Source organism: Triticum urartu, chromosome 5A (assembly GCF_056163025.1).
Source record: "Triticum urartu cultivar PI428250 chromosome 5A, HENAU_Tu73, whole genome shotgun sequence".
Taxonomy (NCBI): domain Eukaryota; kingdom Viridiplantae; phylum Streptophyta; class Magnoliopsida; order Poales; family Poaceae; genus Triticum; species Triticum urartu.
The window spans coordinates 148,416,666-148,431,538 of record NC_141877.1 but is presented as its reverse complement, the minus strand read 5'-3'; the positions used below and the strand labels follow the sequence as shown (position 1 = coordinate 148,431,538).

At 51.2% G+C, this 14,873-nt stretch overlaps 2 protein-coding genes and 1 pseudogene across 2 annotated transcripts; all 3 read right to left on the bottom strand.

Annotated features, from left to right (window-relative positions):
* Positions 1 to 281: 281 nt before the first annotated feature.
* On the bottom strand, positions 282 to 1,943 carry LOC125506979 (uncharacterized; annotated as a pseudogene).
* A 4,429-nt stretch (positions 1,944 to 6,372) lies between these two features.
* Positions 6,373 to 7,843, bottom strand: LOC125508553 (NAC domain-containing protein 5-like). Its single transcript, XM_048673288.2, has 2 exons — positions 7,229 to 7,843; positions 6,373 to 7,114 (listed from the first exon to the last, which is right to left on the bottom strand). Exons 1-2 carry the CDS (start codon positions 7,772 to 7,774, stop codon positions 6,848 to 6,850), a joined length of 813 nt encoding a protein of 270 aa, XP_048529245.2. The 5' UTR covers positions 7,775 to 7,843; the 3' UTR covers positions 6,373 to 6,847.
* Positions 7,844 to 11,355: 3,512 nt separating this feature from the next.
* ABP1 (endoplasmic reticulum auxin binding protein 1) lies at positions 11,356 to 13,690 on the bottom strand. The gene is made up of 5 exons (XM_048673289.2): positions 13,477 to 13,690; positions 12,971 to 13,077; positions 12,577 to 12,777; positions 12,378 to 12,445; positions 11,356 to 11,659 (listed from the first exon to the last, which is right to left on the bottom strand). Exons 1-5 carry the CDS (start codon positions 13,616 to 13,618, stop codon positions 11,557 to 11,559), a joined length of 621 nt encoding a protein of 206 aa, XP_048529246.1. The 5' UTR covers positions 13,619 to 13,690; the 3' UTR covers positions 11,356 to 11,556.
* Positions 13,691 to 14,873: the final 1,183 nt, after the last annotated feature.

Below are 14,873 nucleotides of genomic sequence, written 5' to 3'. Positions count from 1 at the left end.
ACTTTCCATTGCCAATATACTCTTTGCATGCTTGCTTGAATTGTGTGATGATTGCTTGACTTGTCCTACAATAGCTAAAATCTGCCAAGAACTAAAATTGGGAAAAGGTTAAGCTTTTATTTGGTCAAGTAGTCTAATCACCCCCCTCTAGACATACTTTCGATCCTACAGCAGCAGCCTTTGGCGTCATCTTGTCTTTAGGCCCGAGCCCGCCAAGCTGTTGGACGGGGCGCATCGCCGCCCTATGCGTGACCGGGACGGGGGAGGCCGCTGCTGCCTGCCTAGCACTTCGGCGCGTAGGGACCGAGGTGCCCGCACCTTGGGTGGAGCAGATGGCCGTGGCCGCACTGGAGGGGTGGGCAGCACAGCCTGGGGCACCGGGCGAAGAGCTCCAGGGCACCACAGTTGCCGTCGTCCGTTGACCCCAGAGGGCCGTGGATAGGCGCTCCTCCCAGCTGCACGCTGTCGACCTTGTGGGTGATCACATCGACGTGGAATCCCACCGTGGCTGCTGCCGACGAGCAGATGCACGGGCTGGATAGCGGGACCGAGAGGTCGGCGATGCACGGAAGGATGTCGTCGTCTTCGTGGAACTCCTCCATCACACCAGAGCGCGTGCGAGCATGCGGGGGTGAGCGTCCACCATCTTCAAAGGCCAGCGGGGAGTTGAGGGCGTTGATCATGGCGTTCTCGATCTCGAGCTGCATGACATCCGTGCGCGGCGGGGGGGGGGGGGAGAGCGTGCGACCACCAGGGAAGGAAAAGAAGGCGGCCACGGGGTCCGTGTCCAGGGCTTCTCCGCTCGTGGCCACCGGCTTCTAGAGGAGGGGAAGCGGCGGGGTGTCCCGAAGCGGCGTCGCCACGGTCACCGCCTTGCTTTTGGCGCGTCCCCGCTCCTGATCGCCGTGCCTCCTGCCCGCCGGAGTCCTGCTGCGCCGCCTTGGCGCCGCCTCGATGACGTCAGTGGATTTGCCCCTGGCATGGCATGAGGTGCCCAGGAGCGTGTCACGCCACGAGCGCCGCTGCTCGCCGGAGTCATCGTCGTCGTGGTTGCGCCGGATCGGCCGAGGGGCCAACCGGCATGTAGCAGTGGCCAGCCAAGTCTCTGGGCGGCGAGCTTGCGCCTGGCCATCTTCGACACCACCCGTCCAGGAGCCAGGCTCGACGGCGCGGGGGTAGGGGCGGTTGTCATCGTCATCGGAGGAGGGGATCCCGCTCTGGCCCGAGTGCGAAGAGCGAGGCGAGAGAGGGGTCCAGTCTTCAACTCGGTCTACGTGTATCAGCAGATCATAGCGGCGCACGCCCGGCGGAGGGGGGACGCGGCGGTCCGGCGGGGAGTAGCCGAGGATCTCGTCGACGCGGCCAGCTCCCCTCTTTAGCACCCAGAGAGCTCGCTTTGTCGGGATGTGCGCGATATCCCAGGTCCAGAGCCAGCACGCAAAGGTTTTCGTGTGGCCCCGCTCCAGGGTTCTGCTGTCGAGGCGGTCGATGCGGCCGAAGTCGCCGAACGCCTCCTCCGCGCCCTCGAGCGACCAGAACTGCATTGGGAGATCCCCGATGACGATGCGGACGTGCAGGGGCAGCTTCATGAAGGCGGCGTGGTCATCCTCGTGCCAGGCGCGGACGAAGAACTTGGCGCCATCCACCCGCAGCACACCACGCCTCACAGCATCGTCACGGTGCGCCGGGATGTCGAAGTGCACCAGGAAGGCCTCCGGGTGGTGGGAGGTGACACGCAACTGGTAAGGAGGAGTGCCCAGCTGTGCCTCAATGGCCTTGCCCACCGCCATGGGATTGGTGGAGTGGACCCCGTCGGCAGCGGTGAGGGTGACGGCGTGCAGGCGTAGAACGAGCTCCTCGCGCTCGAGCGCGGGCGAAGCGACCACCACCTTGTTGCTGACGCGCGGGCGCCGGGAGTGGTCGCAGCGGAGGAAGCGGTCCATGGCCGGGGCGGCGGGGGCGGCGGGCGTAGGGAAGCGAAGGCGCTCGTGCACCGGAGCTCTGGGCGGAGGCGGGTTCAGCCGATCCCGGGCAGTCCCTCCTGGACCCTCGTTCCTCGGATTCTGTGGGCACTCACGGACGAAGTGGCCTTGGTGCTTGCAGAGGACGCAGCGGAGTGGATCTCTGCAATCCTTGCGGCACCGGAAGCACTTCCCTTTGAACTTGCTTAAGAAGGCGTCGCGGCCGGCGAGCGCATTGAAGCCCTGTTGGCGGTCCGAGCGACGCTCCCGGCGATGACGCGAATGGACCGCAGGCTCGAAGCCAGCGCGCTTCCCCTTCCTGGATCTGACCTCCGTCCAGCCATGGTCACCGCCCGAAGAGGAAATTTCGACAGCGTGGAATGGAGCAACAACCATGGATTTAAGGCGCCCTTGCCCAAAACCAGGGGACGCGCCCAGATCCACTGAGCAAAGCCGTTGCCCCGGCCGGGACGGGCCACCTCTCTCCAGGAAACGCGGCGTCGAAGCTGGATCTGAACCCGCGGCAGTAGAGGCCGGTGTTGATGGCGAGGCCGAGGCCCCCGACGGACCGCCCGAAGATGGGGATCCGCGAGGAGACGAGGGGTTCCGGTGCTGCGAGCCAGCCGAGGAGGGAGTGACGGCGGCCATTAATGCCGGATTTGTGGCCGCCGCGGCCGGAGTGGCCAGCGGCGCAGAGGAGCGGGGGAGGAGCGGGGGATGGCTCGCTTTACTAAGGAACTTGATGAACTATTGCTAAGGGAAGAGATCCAACTCAAGAGGTAAATACTTCTTCGCCTCAAACCATAAAAGAACCTTGCTAGTCAGTAACAATGTACTCTTGACTCTTCAGAGTAGAGACCATTGACGTTGCACAATCTAAATAAAAAAGGAAGTACAAAGAAAAATGCAGACAAAAGAGCTTAGGTGCTTAACTGCTTTTGATTCTTCTAACTAAAGGGATGAAGAAATCATTATGAATAAACAAACATACATCTGACGCCAATTGCTGGAGTGTATTCAGTTCAAAAGTACGCAGTTATTGTTGATGAAATTAGTTCAGTACATTCCAAAGATGCAGGTTGCTCCCATTCTATTGTGAAGTCCTGCTCCTGCGTGTAAAATGCATTTGAAGTAAGACATCAGGGCATCAGGTACTTACCAGTTAAATACTTCGCCTCACAACATCACGGAAGTTTGCTCATCAGTAACAATGTACTTTTTTGAGACCTGTAATGGACCAAAAGTCCAAAACAACTGCAAGTACAAAAAAAGTAACACGCAGGAGGAAGGTGCCATGGTGAGGGGATAGGAGTGACACCGCCCGCGAGGATCATGGATGTGGTAGGTCGGTGGCGGCAGCGCAGGCCGAGCCGAGGAGCGTCGGAGGCTGCTGACGATGCCATGCCTGAGCCCTCATGCAAAAATTAAAATACATATAGTACTTCCACTGCATTTCATCGAATATGTCACGTACAAAAACTTGTATTCCTCCCGATCCATATCCTTGCTCCACTGTGTATATCACTTGCTTAACGAGGCAGAGATAGTGCAGCCCTGAAAAAATCTGAAAGCCCAAGGCAAGAAAGTGCATCCAGTGGAGCGGAGATGAGAGGAGCTTGGGTCTTTACCAAGGAAGGGCATGGCGAGGGAACTGGCATTGGTTCCAGTACCATGCACCACCATCGGAGATAGCCAACGCGGGGTCAGCTGCCGTTGACATCGCCTCTGCAAGTGTTGCTCCATATGCATCCCGATCCAAGTCGCCTCCTCCTTCCCACAACAATCTCTGGGATATACGTTGGCGGCGGCTGCGGTTCAAGGAGCCGTGTATTCCGTCGATTAGCAACCATCCGCATGAGCCATCGCTCCTTGACAGTGACACCGGCCGCACCTCCGTTGGTCGCACTCTGCCTTGACTGTGGACACACCGGTTGTGCCTCCGTTGGTCGTAGACGTCTTGGAAGAGGTCCAGCCGCGTGTTCGCATCCGGCGTCCTCCTCTCCCCGTCAGTTCGGGCTGGTGGGGCGGCCGACGGCTCTCCCCTCTGGTTCGTATGGGTGTTGTGTTCGATTCTCGGCGTTGCCGGTGTCACAGGCCATGGGACGCCTCTGGGTGCCGCCAATGGAGACGCAACGTGCTGGAGAAGGCCGTCATCACGGGGATGCCGCACCCGCAGGAGAATGGGAGAAGGTGCAGCCCGACCTGGCGATAGACATGGAGGAGGCGCCATGAAGTCTGGTGGGATCCGGGGTTTCCTTTTCATGCATTCATGCAATCAAATCGTGCATCCTGATTTTTAGGAGAAACTTGCCTACCAAACGAGAGATTGGATGTGGATTTCTTTCTCTGGAAACCTTGCGTGAACCGAGGCAAACAGATGGAGGAGGGATGGAAAGTTATGGTCTGGAAGGAAAAGATTAGGACACAAATTGATGTATGCGAACCGGAATTTGATTTTGAGAAAACCAGAAAGGAGATTAAAAAACGTTGGGACGTGGGATGCGGTATCGATCGATGAGGGAGTCAGGGAGAGGGAGCGAACGAACGAAAGATGTATGGACTCCTCCATTAGAAGTAGAGATTATATGTTACATATGTGGATAAACACTCATTTTTTTTTCATTTTTGGTCTTGCAATTGTGAGTGCATACCACTCTATGATCACACAAGAATGAGCACAACATCAAGATTTGTTAACGAAGTTCACCAGCATAGCTACATCCTCACGGCATGACTAGGGTCGCTCCCTCCGTTCCTAAATATAAGTCTTTTTAGAGATTTCAATATCGAGTACAAATGGAGCGAAATGAGTGAATTTACACCCTAAAATAATCTATATACATTCATATGTACTCCCTCCATTCCTAAATATTTGTCTTTTTAGAGATTTCAAATGGATTGCCACATACAGATGTATATAGACATATTTTAGAGTGTAGATTTACTCATTTTGCTTCATATGTAGTTATTTGTTGAAATATCTAAAAAGACAAATATTTAAAAACGAAAGGAGTGGTCCATATTAAAATCTGTAAAAAGTCTTATATTTATAAACGGAGGGAGTAGATTGAACAAAAAAACCCAAGCATCATAGCTACAGACCTCTCGCCTACTACTGTCAACTCCTCTAGAATAATTTATGGAGCCTCTTTGAAAATCTTGCTCAAAATACTAGTTAAAATATTTCAAGATGAACATTGATTCGTCGAAAACAAACAATCACGAAAGCACAAGCACGACATCGAAATTTAGTTCACAAACATGGCTACATCGTCGGAGCATGACTACGGGTGCTCCTTCCCATGTACTAAATTGTCTTCCGGACACAGACCCCAGCACCACAGCTCCGGACCTCTCGTCTATATGAAAACACAGACTCCAGCACACATCGAGATTTGTTAGCAAAGTTCGCCAACATGGCTACATTTTCAGGGACATGACTATGGAAACTTGTCCCCATATACTAAATCATCTTGCAAGCACAAAAATCCAAGCTACACAATAAATGACTACCAATTCGTCTAGAATAATTTATGTGGCCTCTTCAAATTTTTTGCTCAAGATACTACTACATCCGTCCTGGATTATTGATCCCCTTAATATTTTGGGCCAAATTTTGATTATGGATTTAATTAACAAAATGTTAATGCATGTTACAAAAAATAGTATAAATGGACACTATGTTCAAATACGAATCTAACAATATAATTTTTTATGACATGCATTAACATTTTTTCAGTTAAATCTATGATCAAATTTTGGCACAAAACACAAAATACGAAGAAGACCAATAAATCAGGATGGAGGTAGTCCTTGCTAGAATATTCCAAGACAAACATTGATCCGTCGAGGACAAGCAATCACACCAGCATGAGCACGGCATCGAGATTTGTTAACAAGGGTTGCCAACATGGCTATATCCTTAGGACGCGACTACGAACGCTCCTCCCCATGTACTAAATTGTCTTCAGAACACAAAAACTCAAGCAATGTAGCTTCGGACCTCTCTTCTGCATCATGAACAACCGTCAACTCTTAAAATAATTTATGTTGCCTCTTAGAAAATCTTGCTCATGATACTTGTTACTAGAATATTTTAAGGCCTCATTCGGTTTGGAGGATTTCTATGGGAAAAACATAGGAACAAGGATTTCGTAGGAAATTTTTCTATAGATGCATTCGGTTTGTAGGGAACTTGTACGGGAATTTTGTAGGAGCACTATTTATTTCCTATATTTTTGGAGGAATATACACATCTACTTAAAACTTATTTTGTGCGTAGGAACGAGGCAAGACAATTTGTTAGGATGACTATCAAATTCTTATACCACTCCTAATTCCTATATTTTGGTTTCCTCCAAACCGAACGAGGCATAAGGAAAATGATAATCGGTCCATGACAAACAATCACACAAGCACAACATAAGATTTGTTAATGAGGCTGGCCAGCTTGGTTACATCCTCAGGGCAAGGTATACAATCAGGTACGTCCAAGTGCCTATATCACAAGTCCCAACAGCGTCAGCAGCTTCCAATCAAGAAAACCAACAATGTTCATTAGCCTCTGTGTAGACCGTCTAATTAATCAGGTGCACCCCAGTGTGCTATTAATTAATCCCAAAAGAAGAACACCAAACCACGTCCCATGACCCAACATGACCCCAGGACGGTCTCAAAAAGCAATCCATCAACATGACCCAGGACCCAACATGATCGACATCGTGTCTCAAAATCAGGCCATGTATCCTTCCCGATTAAAAACCCAGGAACGTCAAGAACCAAGGATCCACAGAAACAAGTTAGAAACGGATGACATACATGCTATTCCGTGATCCAAATGTACGGGCGGGCGTCTCCCGACTGGATTCAGGTTCGATCAGGATGGCTCATGCCCCATATCGCCGCCGTTTGCGTTTGACGCGGCTCTTGTCCTTGTAGTACTCTTGGCCGTTGAGCAGAAGCGGAACATTGTAGTGCCCACCGTTCTCCCCCACGCCGGTGACGCTAGTACCGCCATGGTAGAGAGCACCATCGTCGGCTTGCGCGTCAGGGCCCGACTGCACTGGCGGTGGTGAAACCCGTTGATGTTCGGCGGCGGCGGCGGCAGCGGCTGCGACGGCCAGCACCTTGTCAGGGCCGTGCTGAGCAAACGGCTGAAGAAGAAATAACACATTCAGTTAACGGATCCCCAAATCACTAAATCAGGGACGAATTCGCCCCCAAGTTCCCCCAACGCACGCACGCAGGACGCGCCGATCCTTACGCACCTCCGGGTCGGCCGGCTGTCGCTTCCTCTGCTCCCTGGCGGCGACGGTCAATCCGATGTGGGTGAGCACCGTGCTCAAGAGCGGCGGCGAGGTGATCTGGTACTCGCTCATGACCCAGCCGCTGGGGGCCTTGTCGCCCGCGCGCTTGTAGGTGAGGTCGTACCTCCTGTAGCTGATGTCCACCTCGCCCGTGCGGGCGCCATCGCCATCGCCATCGCAGAACAGGGTGACGGTCCCGACGCTGCCATTCTGCCCTTGCCACGTGCCGCCGCCCTTGCCGGGTACGACGCGCTTGACGGGGCCCCCGTTCCTGGGAGGCCCGAAGAAGAAGGCCTGGTGGCTTGTCCCGTGGTTGTGCTTCTCCATGAGGTCCCACGGCGGGAGGCTCATGGGGTCGTCGTCGATGACGGCGCGCCCGTGGCCCTGGGGCTCGTCGAGGCCGACCGCGCGGGGGAGGAGGTAGGAGGCGACGATGTCGGCGTCGGTGGGGTCGAACTTGAACGCCGCCGCCATGTCGCGGCCGAAGCCGAACCGCGAGGCTTCCATGCCCTCCGCACTGCTCTGCCCCGCTCCGCAAACGCAAACGAATGGTTCCTTGGTTCCCAACCCGTGCCGGTGTGATTTGGCAAAGGCGCACAGCTAATATGAGCCGATCGAATCGCCGACTCGACTACTACTTGAGCCCAGATTACTTGGGAGCCAAGAAGTCGCTCATTTGAGCTTTGCCATGCCATTATTAGAGCAACTCTAGCAGACCTCGCATCCCGCCTGACCCGTAAAATAACCGTCAAAATGCGGGTCGGGGCGGAAAAACTAGCCCGATCAGATTCCGCATCACGTCCCGACTCGTAAAAAAATTTAGGAGGCGCGGTAAAATCCCGAGCCCAATCCGAGAAAACGCAAGTTTCTGCCTCGCGGCTACGGTGCCCTGCATATAAGCGGAAGCGGTTGGTGGGGGACATTTCATCCCGCGCTTTCTTCCATCAACCACCTCTCCTCTCCCCTTCGCGCCGCCGCCGGCCGTCGCCCAAGATTCCGGCGAAAGCAGCCGGCAGGAGCACGCCGGAAGGCCGCCACGCGCACGAGGCCTCCCCTCCCTTCCCCCTGCGTCGGCGGGCCGCCGGATATGCAGATCTGCGGCATTTCATTGCGGGCCGCCGGATTTGGCTTTTCCGGCCGCCGGTTGCTGCCCCAAGCGTTGGAGTGGTCGGGGAGCCTCTCCCGCAGCCCAGGCAAGGGCGCATCGCCGCATGCAGGTACTGCTTCGTCCGCTCGCCGCCACCGAAGGTTTGCGTGCATGGATTCGTCCGGCCGTCCACCGGGGTCGGCGCTCGCGCATCGTCTTTGTGGCTTGCCGATGCCGCTCATAGAGTGCGACGACTGCACGCGAAAGTGCTGCGGCTCACTTCGGGCACGCCGAAGCACCCCGGATGGGTGTTCTTCAAATGCGAAAACGACGGGGTACGTGCACTTGCGGTAGCTCATTTTGATGGCTCATTAATTGGTTCAATTGTGGTAGCTCATTTTGAACATGCTCACTCATTGTGTGTTGGAAGATGGATGCTCATTTTGGTTTTGGGAAGGCGAATACATTGATTTGTTGATAGAAAGAAAATTAATAGATGTTCGTGCACTCCTTAGTAGAATCGAAGGCAATGAATCGGGTGCATGTGCAACTAGAGGGGAAGCAACGTCTACTTCTTTCGAACCAAAGATGAAGAAAGAAGAATGCAAAATCAAGAATCCGCAGATCAACAATGAATGCATGGAGAAGATATTAGTCCAACTAGTGGAAGCAATTATGGAAGTTGGAAATCTTCTAAAATGCATACTTATGGTTCCTGTTTTCTTTGGTCTTGCTGTTCTAGCAAAGATTTGGTGATGTCTATGTATCCAATATTGTTGAAAAAGCAAAAAAAAGCATTATGTTGGATCAAATTAAGGTTTTCCGGGTCGGGAGGAGCTGCGCCCGATCAGACCCCGCAAAGCCGACCCGTAAAAGAGCATATTCCGCGAATATCCCTTTTTACGGGTCCGTTATGCGGGGTCTGCATCCGCGGCCGTCCGCGCGGCTGCAAAGCCGTTTTTCCGTGAACTGCAAACGCGTTTTGCGGTCCGGCCGGATGCGGGGTCTGCTAGAGTTGCTCTTAGAGCATCTTCGCTCGTTCGGCCCCCCAGCGCACCCGACGATTGCGTTTTGGCCTATGCGCCGGTGTTTTTTTCACCCTAGAGATGATTCAGTTCCCAGCCGCGTGCCCAGGTTTCGGTCCCAAGACGCACATAAATTCAAATTTGTCTTCCCCGCTGCCAAAAAACGTCACAAGTTCGGCGATCTGCCATAGTTCGGCGATCACCATGCCACAATTCGGCGAAAACATACACGAAAGTTCGGCGTTCAAAAGGAAGGACGCGTAGGCAAAGGAATGCATCAAACGACGGGCTCCTCCGGTGTGGGGCTGGTTGGCGTTGGCGTGGCTTCCGCGCTCGGGCTAGTCGGCGTCGGCGTGGCTTATGTGCTCGGGCTGGTCGGCGTCGGCGTGGCTTCATCGCTCGGGTTGGGCGTCAGCGTTGGGGTCGGCGTGGGCGTAGGCGCGGTGGTCGAAGGCATCTGGTTCAAGATGAGGCCCCGCTCCGCCAGGTACCACGCCCTGACCTGTTCGTCCATCGTCGACATGTCCGCCCCCATCAAGATCGCCAGGTCAGTGTTCCTCTTCTTCGCGGTGACGTTCGTCCAGAGTAGGTCGAGCTTCACGTCCTGCTTCGTCATCAATGTCGACCACCGTGCGTCGAATTTCTCCTTCATCTTTGCGGCGTTGTTCTTGGCGTCAGCGATGCACTGCTCGATCGATGATTGCAGCCACTTGGCAGCCGGTGTCGTGTCCCTCGCCATCTTGGCTCTTTTGTTGCCATCGAAGCGCCCATCCGCTGCCTCTTGGGCGGGCGCGTCCGGCTTGTACGTCTCCTTGGCCTTGGCGAGGGTGAGCCGGACATCCCTCCACTTCTCGCACGACTCGATCCGGGAGAACACGTGAAGGAACTTGAACTCTTGGTCGTTGTTGTCCTAGCGGTACATGTTGAACATCCGAACCATCTGCGCAGCAAAGAACAAGTGTCAGTGACGTACACGGTGAAAGAAGTGAGCAGGCGGCCTTCTTGGTGTTGAGCCTGTTCTTCCGGTCGGTGGTGACAGCCTCCCGGCGCTGAACCTCTGCCCTCCACTCGGCGTTGGACATGCCCGGTGATTTTTCCATCGGCGCCCTCGGCTTCCTCTGCTCCGGTTGGGTGGAATCTGCAACGGCAGCGGAGTGAGGGGCCGAATACTTCTTTGGCGGCATGGCGGCCAGATGGCGGGGAGCGGGAGGAGAATGGCGGGAGTGGCGGGGCAGAAGGGAGGAAGCAATGAGGAAACGAAGGGAAAGGAGGGAAACGGCAGGAAAAGGCCTATCTGTCGCCGACCAAGCGGGCCCACGCGCCTTTTCGCTTCGGCCGGCGCCCCCAGGGGGGCTGGGTTCGGTTCGGGTTCGCCGGCTGTTATTTCGGTCCAAACCGACGATAAAGAAGACCCTGGGGGCATGACCAGGCCGATTTTTCGGCGTCGGCGCTAAAAAAGGTGGGGGAGTGGAGATGCTCTTTGTCTGACTTCTTTTTGCTATATATCAATCAGGATAGTGGTTTGGATGAGGCATCCGACTTTAGATGTTAGACTTTGGTGCGATGTCTGTTTGGTATTAAACCTGAACATTTGGCACACCTTCGTCAAGGGGATAGAAATAGCAACATCGTTGTCAAGTTGGTGGCTTCAGGCTTAATGATGTATCACCTTGTATGGTCTTTACGAATAATTAATAAAATTGCTACATGCATGGTCCAGATGCAGAGGCCGGGGGTACATCCTCCTTTTGCAAAAAATAAAATAAAATCAATCAGGATACCACTCTGACTAATTTACGTTCTATAGTAAGTACTGTAATTGCTTCGTGGCCGTTTACCAAGTTGAAGGAATTAGATTCACTCATGTTAGCCATAGGATGCAGAGTTAAAAAATTTGTTCAGGATTCAACACCAAATCTGCTGAACAATGACCCTCTGACGAAGATCAGCGACGCTTGCAGTCTAGAATACAGTGGTAATTCAAAATTTGGAAATAGCTCTTGCTGCAGAAGGCTGCTTCATGCTCTCAAGTAGTACATAATCCGTCACGAAAATGTTGTTCCAACAGAAAGGATGTTACAGACATGCGCATTATTTAGGAGGCAGGCAAGCTGTACACCGCACTTGACCAGTACGCTGACTGAGGCCGATGCGCTGCCATGTGAGCGCTTTCCAACCTACAGTTCATCTTTAGGTGCGTCTAAGCAGTCCTCGTCCCAGACGAAGGGGAACTTCAACTTCGCTGCCGTGTGAGGCATACTCCAATCTTCGTACAGAAATCTACAACAAGCAACATTTCCGATATAAAAAAAAACGTAGAGTAGTATTTCACATCCATAGATGCATTGCTCATATCGAATTAACATGTAAAATGTGTGACAATTGGACACAACATCAGAGGAAGATTCGTGGAGGGCCTGTCGAGCGATTTTTATTTTTTTTTAGAAAAGGAGGAACACCCCCGGCCTCTGCATCTAGGCGATGCATGCAGCCACTTTATTAATTATTCTCAAAAGACCTTACAAAGAAATACAACAGTAAGTCTGAAGCCACCGTCTAGGCAACATCTATCGCTACTCCTATCCAGTTGATGTAGGGATGCTGATGGTCCGGGCCCGTCGAGCGATCTATGACAGTGTTTCATGTTCATTTCAAGTTACGGGTATTTACTTTGTAATATTTGGAAATTAAGTCATCGATGTTTTGTTGTACTTATGAGGAGATATGAAAAGGTTCTGGTACTTAGATTGTGTTCGAACTCCAAGTGTTGGATTTTAAAGGAAGAAAATTGTTAAAAATAAAACACTATGCCATTTTCCCACCTTTGAAATTTTTTTTCAGTACTGAACAAGCAGCGGTTTGGGGATAAAATTGGTTTTGACAACATGTGTGTATATCACCCAACACAAGTTACTCTACAGTGATGGGTGTGAACAAATCAATTCAGTTTATGTTGTCAACTACTATAGGATAAGACATTCAAGCAAGGTATACATACATCTTCACAGGTGGGCGCGATATGATCACAAGCACCTGTAAATCTTCATGTTCATCAGAATTCCAAACCTGCAATCAAAAGGGGCATGGTGTAAGCACTAGTATGCAAATGGATTCCAATGCATAATCTTAAAATCTAGCGATGGTTTCATGACTACAGAGTGTGCTGAATAATAGCGGCAGCCATCCATCATCTTTACCTGGTGTGGATCATTTACAGGAACTGTGAATGTGCTATTCTGAAAGACAGGAATCTCCTGAGGCGTTCCCGGGTACGGCAGTGAGGTCGACCCCAGCAAGAGAGTGCCTCTCCCTTTGAGGACAACAAAGACCTCCTCACACGAGTGTCTGTGGATCGGTGTCCTCTGGCCCGCACTAATTGTTTGGAGCCACACCTCCACCTAGAGGAAAGCATTTCACATAATAAGCAAGAAGGAACAGCTCCATCTTAGATCGGCACATTTTCCAATACAGGTGAACCAAAGAAACCATATATATACATGAGTACATCCAAGAAAAGGTCTGCATAAATTCATAGCAACATGAAATGGGAGAAACTCAAGGTACAGTCTGGTTCCTGGATTGATTACTCACCTCCTTCATGCCGTGAGCTAGCGCGCCAGCGACGGTTATATGCGAGAATCCTCCAATTCCATAGTTGCTCTGGTGCATTTTGTTTATATCTTTCACGACTGAATTGTCTGAATAAGATGGTAGATACAGTTAGCACTTGGTAGAACCAAGATCAGTAACTCAGTTTGGCTGCATATACTAGATAGACTTGCTAGAATAGAGATTAGCTTGGGTAGGTAAATACACTAGATGACTAGAACTCGGTGCATTTAGTTAGCAGTTGCAAGAACTGAACTGACTGTTATCCAGTGCTCCGGTACTTGCTAGACAAAGGTAAGCCACTTAGATCTGGTACTGAACTGGCTCGAACTGACTGAAATCTCATTGCTATCTTAAATTCACCGGTAACCTTCAAAATCACTGGGAACTTAGATCAGTTTGTAAATTTTAAATATGATCTTGGCTAGTAAATGAACGGAAGTTCCAAGAACTGCAGAAGTAAACTGAAAGGGGAAGGAAGGGGAGACCTCGGGGGCAGGAAGGCTCGGCTACTGGGAGTAAGGCGGCCGCGGCGGCGAGGAGCAGCGCGAGGAGGAGGGCGCCGCGGCGGCCGGCGCCGGCGAAGCGCGGTCCGCGGACGGACGCAGATGTTGTACGTCCACTCGCCATCTTTCTAGCGCTTTCTTTCTCACGTGTGTCTGTCTTCGGTTTTCCACACCTTGTCGACGATTCTGAATTAATAGTGTTGCAGACATGTGATGTACTAATATACTACTAGTAGTAGCACTACTTTGAGAAATGGCTACAGTGCATAAACATGTCAGACATGCATATTGCATTTTTTATAGTATAGGTCTGCATCTGGATCAGGACAGGGCCGTACCCGCGAAAATGGGGGCCCTGTGCCAAATCAAAAATTAGGCCCTTGATAAAATCGTTGGCAATTAGGAAAACATGATTTTGGCAGAAAATGATTCATATAAAAATATGATTCTCAAAACAAAATTAGTATAATAGGGGGTGTATCAAAGCAAACTTCATGTATGGATCTTGTTGCTGCGTAGTTGAAGTACATCTTATAAGAAAGCTATTCTCAGAACCTGAAAATACTAGATTATTTATCATAAAACATGACATCTTTCTTCTCGCAAAAAAAAACCTTGTCATCCTTCTAGCATTCTTTTGATATTCTTCGTACGCAATGTTATTCAAAATGTCATTTGACTCTTTTGCTAAAAACACTTATCATAAAATGGCATCTTTTTAAGATTCAGTTCTTACTTTGCTATAAACTTATGATGTATTAAAAATAGAACATATAAACAAAAGACCATTCTGCATGAGAACTATGTCAGAAACAATGGACATAGAAACAAAAACGGATGAAATGAACTTTGATTTATTTGGGAAGAAGACCATGTGCGGCCGGCGGCAACGAGTCTGATAGTCTGGTTCAAGATCTCATCGGGCAAGCACCTCTGTCTGGACTCCGACTCCAATTGGTGCATCCAGGTCACAGGCTCACCGCGAAGGAAGCAAGCAACAATGGAATCTAAAGAAGTAGAGAAGACATGGGAAATTGAGAAGAAACCACCGAATAATTAGGTGGACCGAGGGTGTAGCGTGCCTATACATTCCAACGGATAAGCTGCGAACGAATCCTATATACCTAACAGATTCATCCCCACTATCTTAGTTATCTTAACATGCAACCTATCCACATCATCAAGTAGGTCCACCATGTAAAAACATTTTCCCACTAACTCTTCATGCACATGCTCCCACTAACTCTTCATGCGCATGCAACCTATCACAATTAACTATTAACTATTTTTTGTGCCCTCTCAAGCATCCATAACATTCTAGGTTTCTTTTGCTATGTGTGTGTGTGTGTCTTGACGTCATACGATCCACTCCAAATGTC

Excerpts from the sequence above, each read along its gene's own strand:
- ABP1 (XM_048673289.2), bottom strand. The coding sequence starts at position 13,618 with ATGGCGAGTGGACGTACAACATCTGCGTCCGTCCGCGGACCGCGCTTC. Across the intron at positions 12,446-12,576 it reads CTGTAAATGATCCACACCAG|GTTTGGAATTCTGATGAACA; the intron begins GTAAAGATGATG and ends TTTTGATTGCAG. Across the intron at positions 11,660-12,377 it reads TCGCGCCCACCTGTGAAGAT|ATTTCTGTACGAAGATTGGA; the intron begins GTATGTATACCT and ends TGCTTGTTGTAG.
- LOC125508553 (XM_048673288.2), bottom strand. The coding sequence starts at position 7,774 with ATGGAAGCCTCGCGGTTCGGCTTCGGCCGCGACATGGCGGCGGCGTTC. Across the intron at positions 7,115-7,228 it reads GACAGCCGGCCGACCCGGAG|CCGTTTGCTCAGCACGGCCC; the intron begins GTGCGTAAGGAT and ends TTTCTTCTTCAG.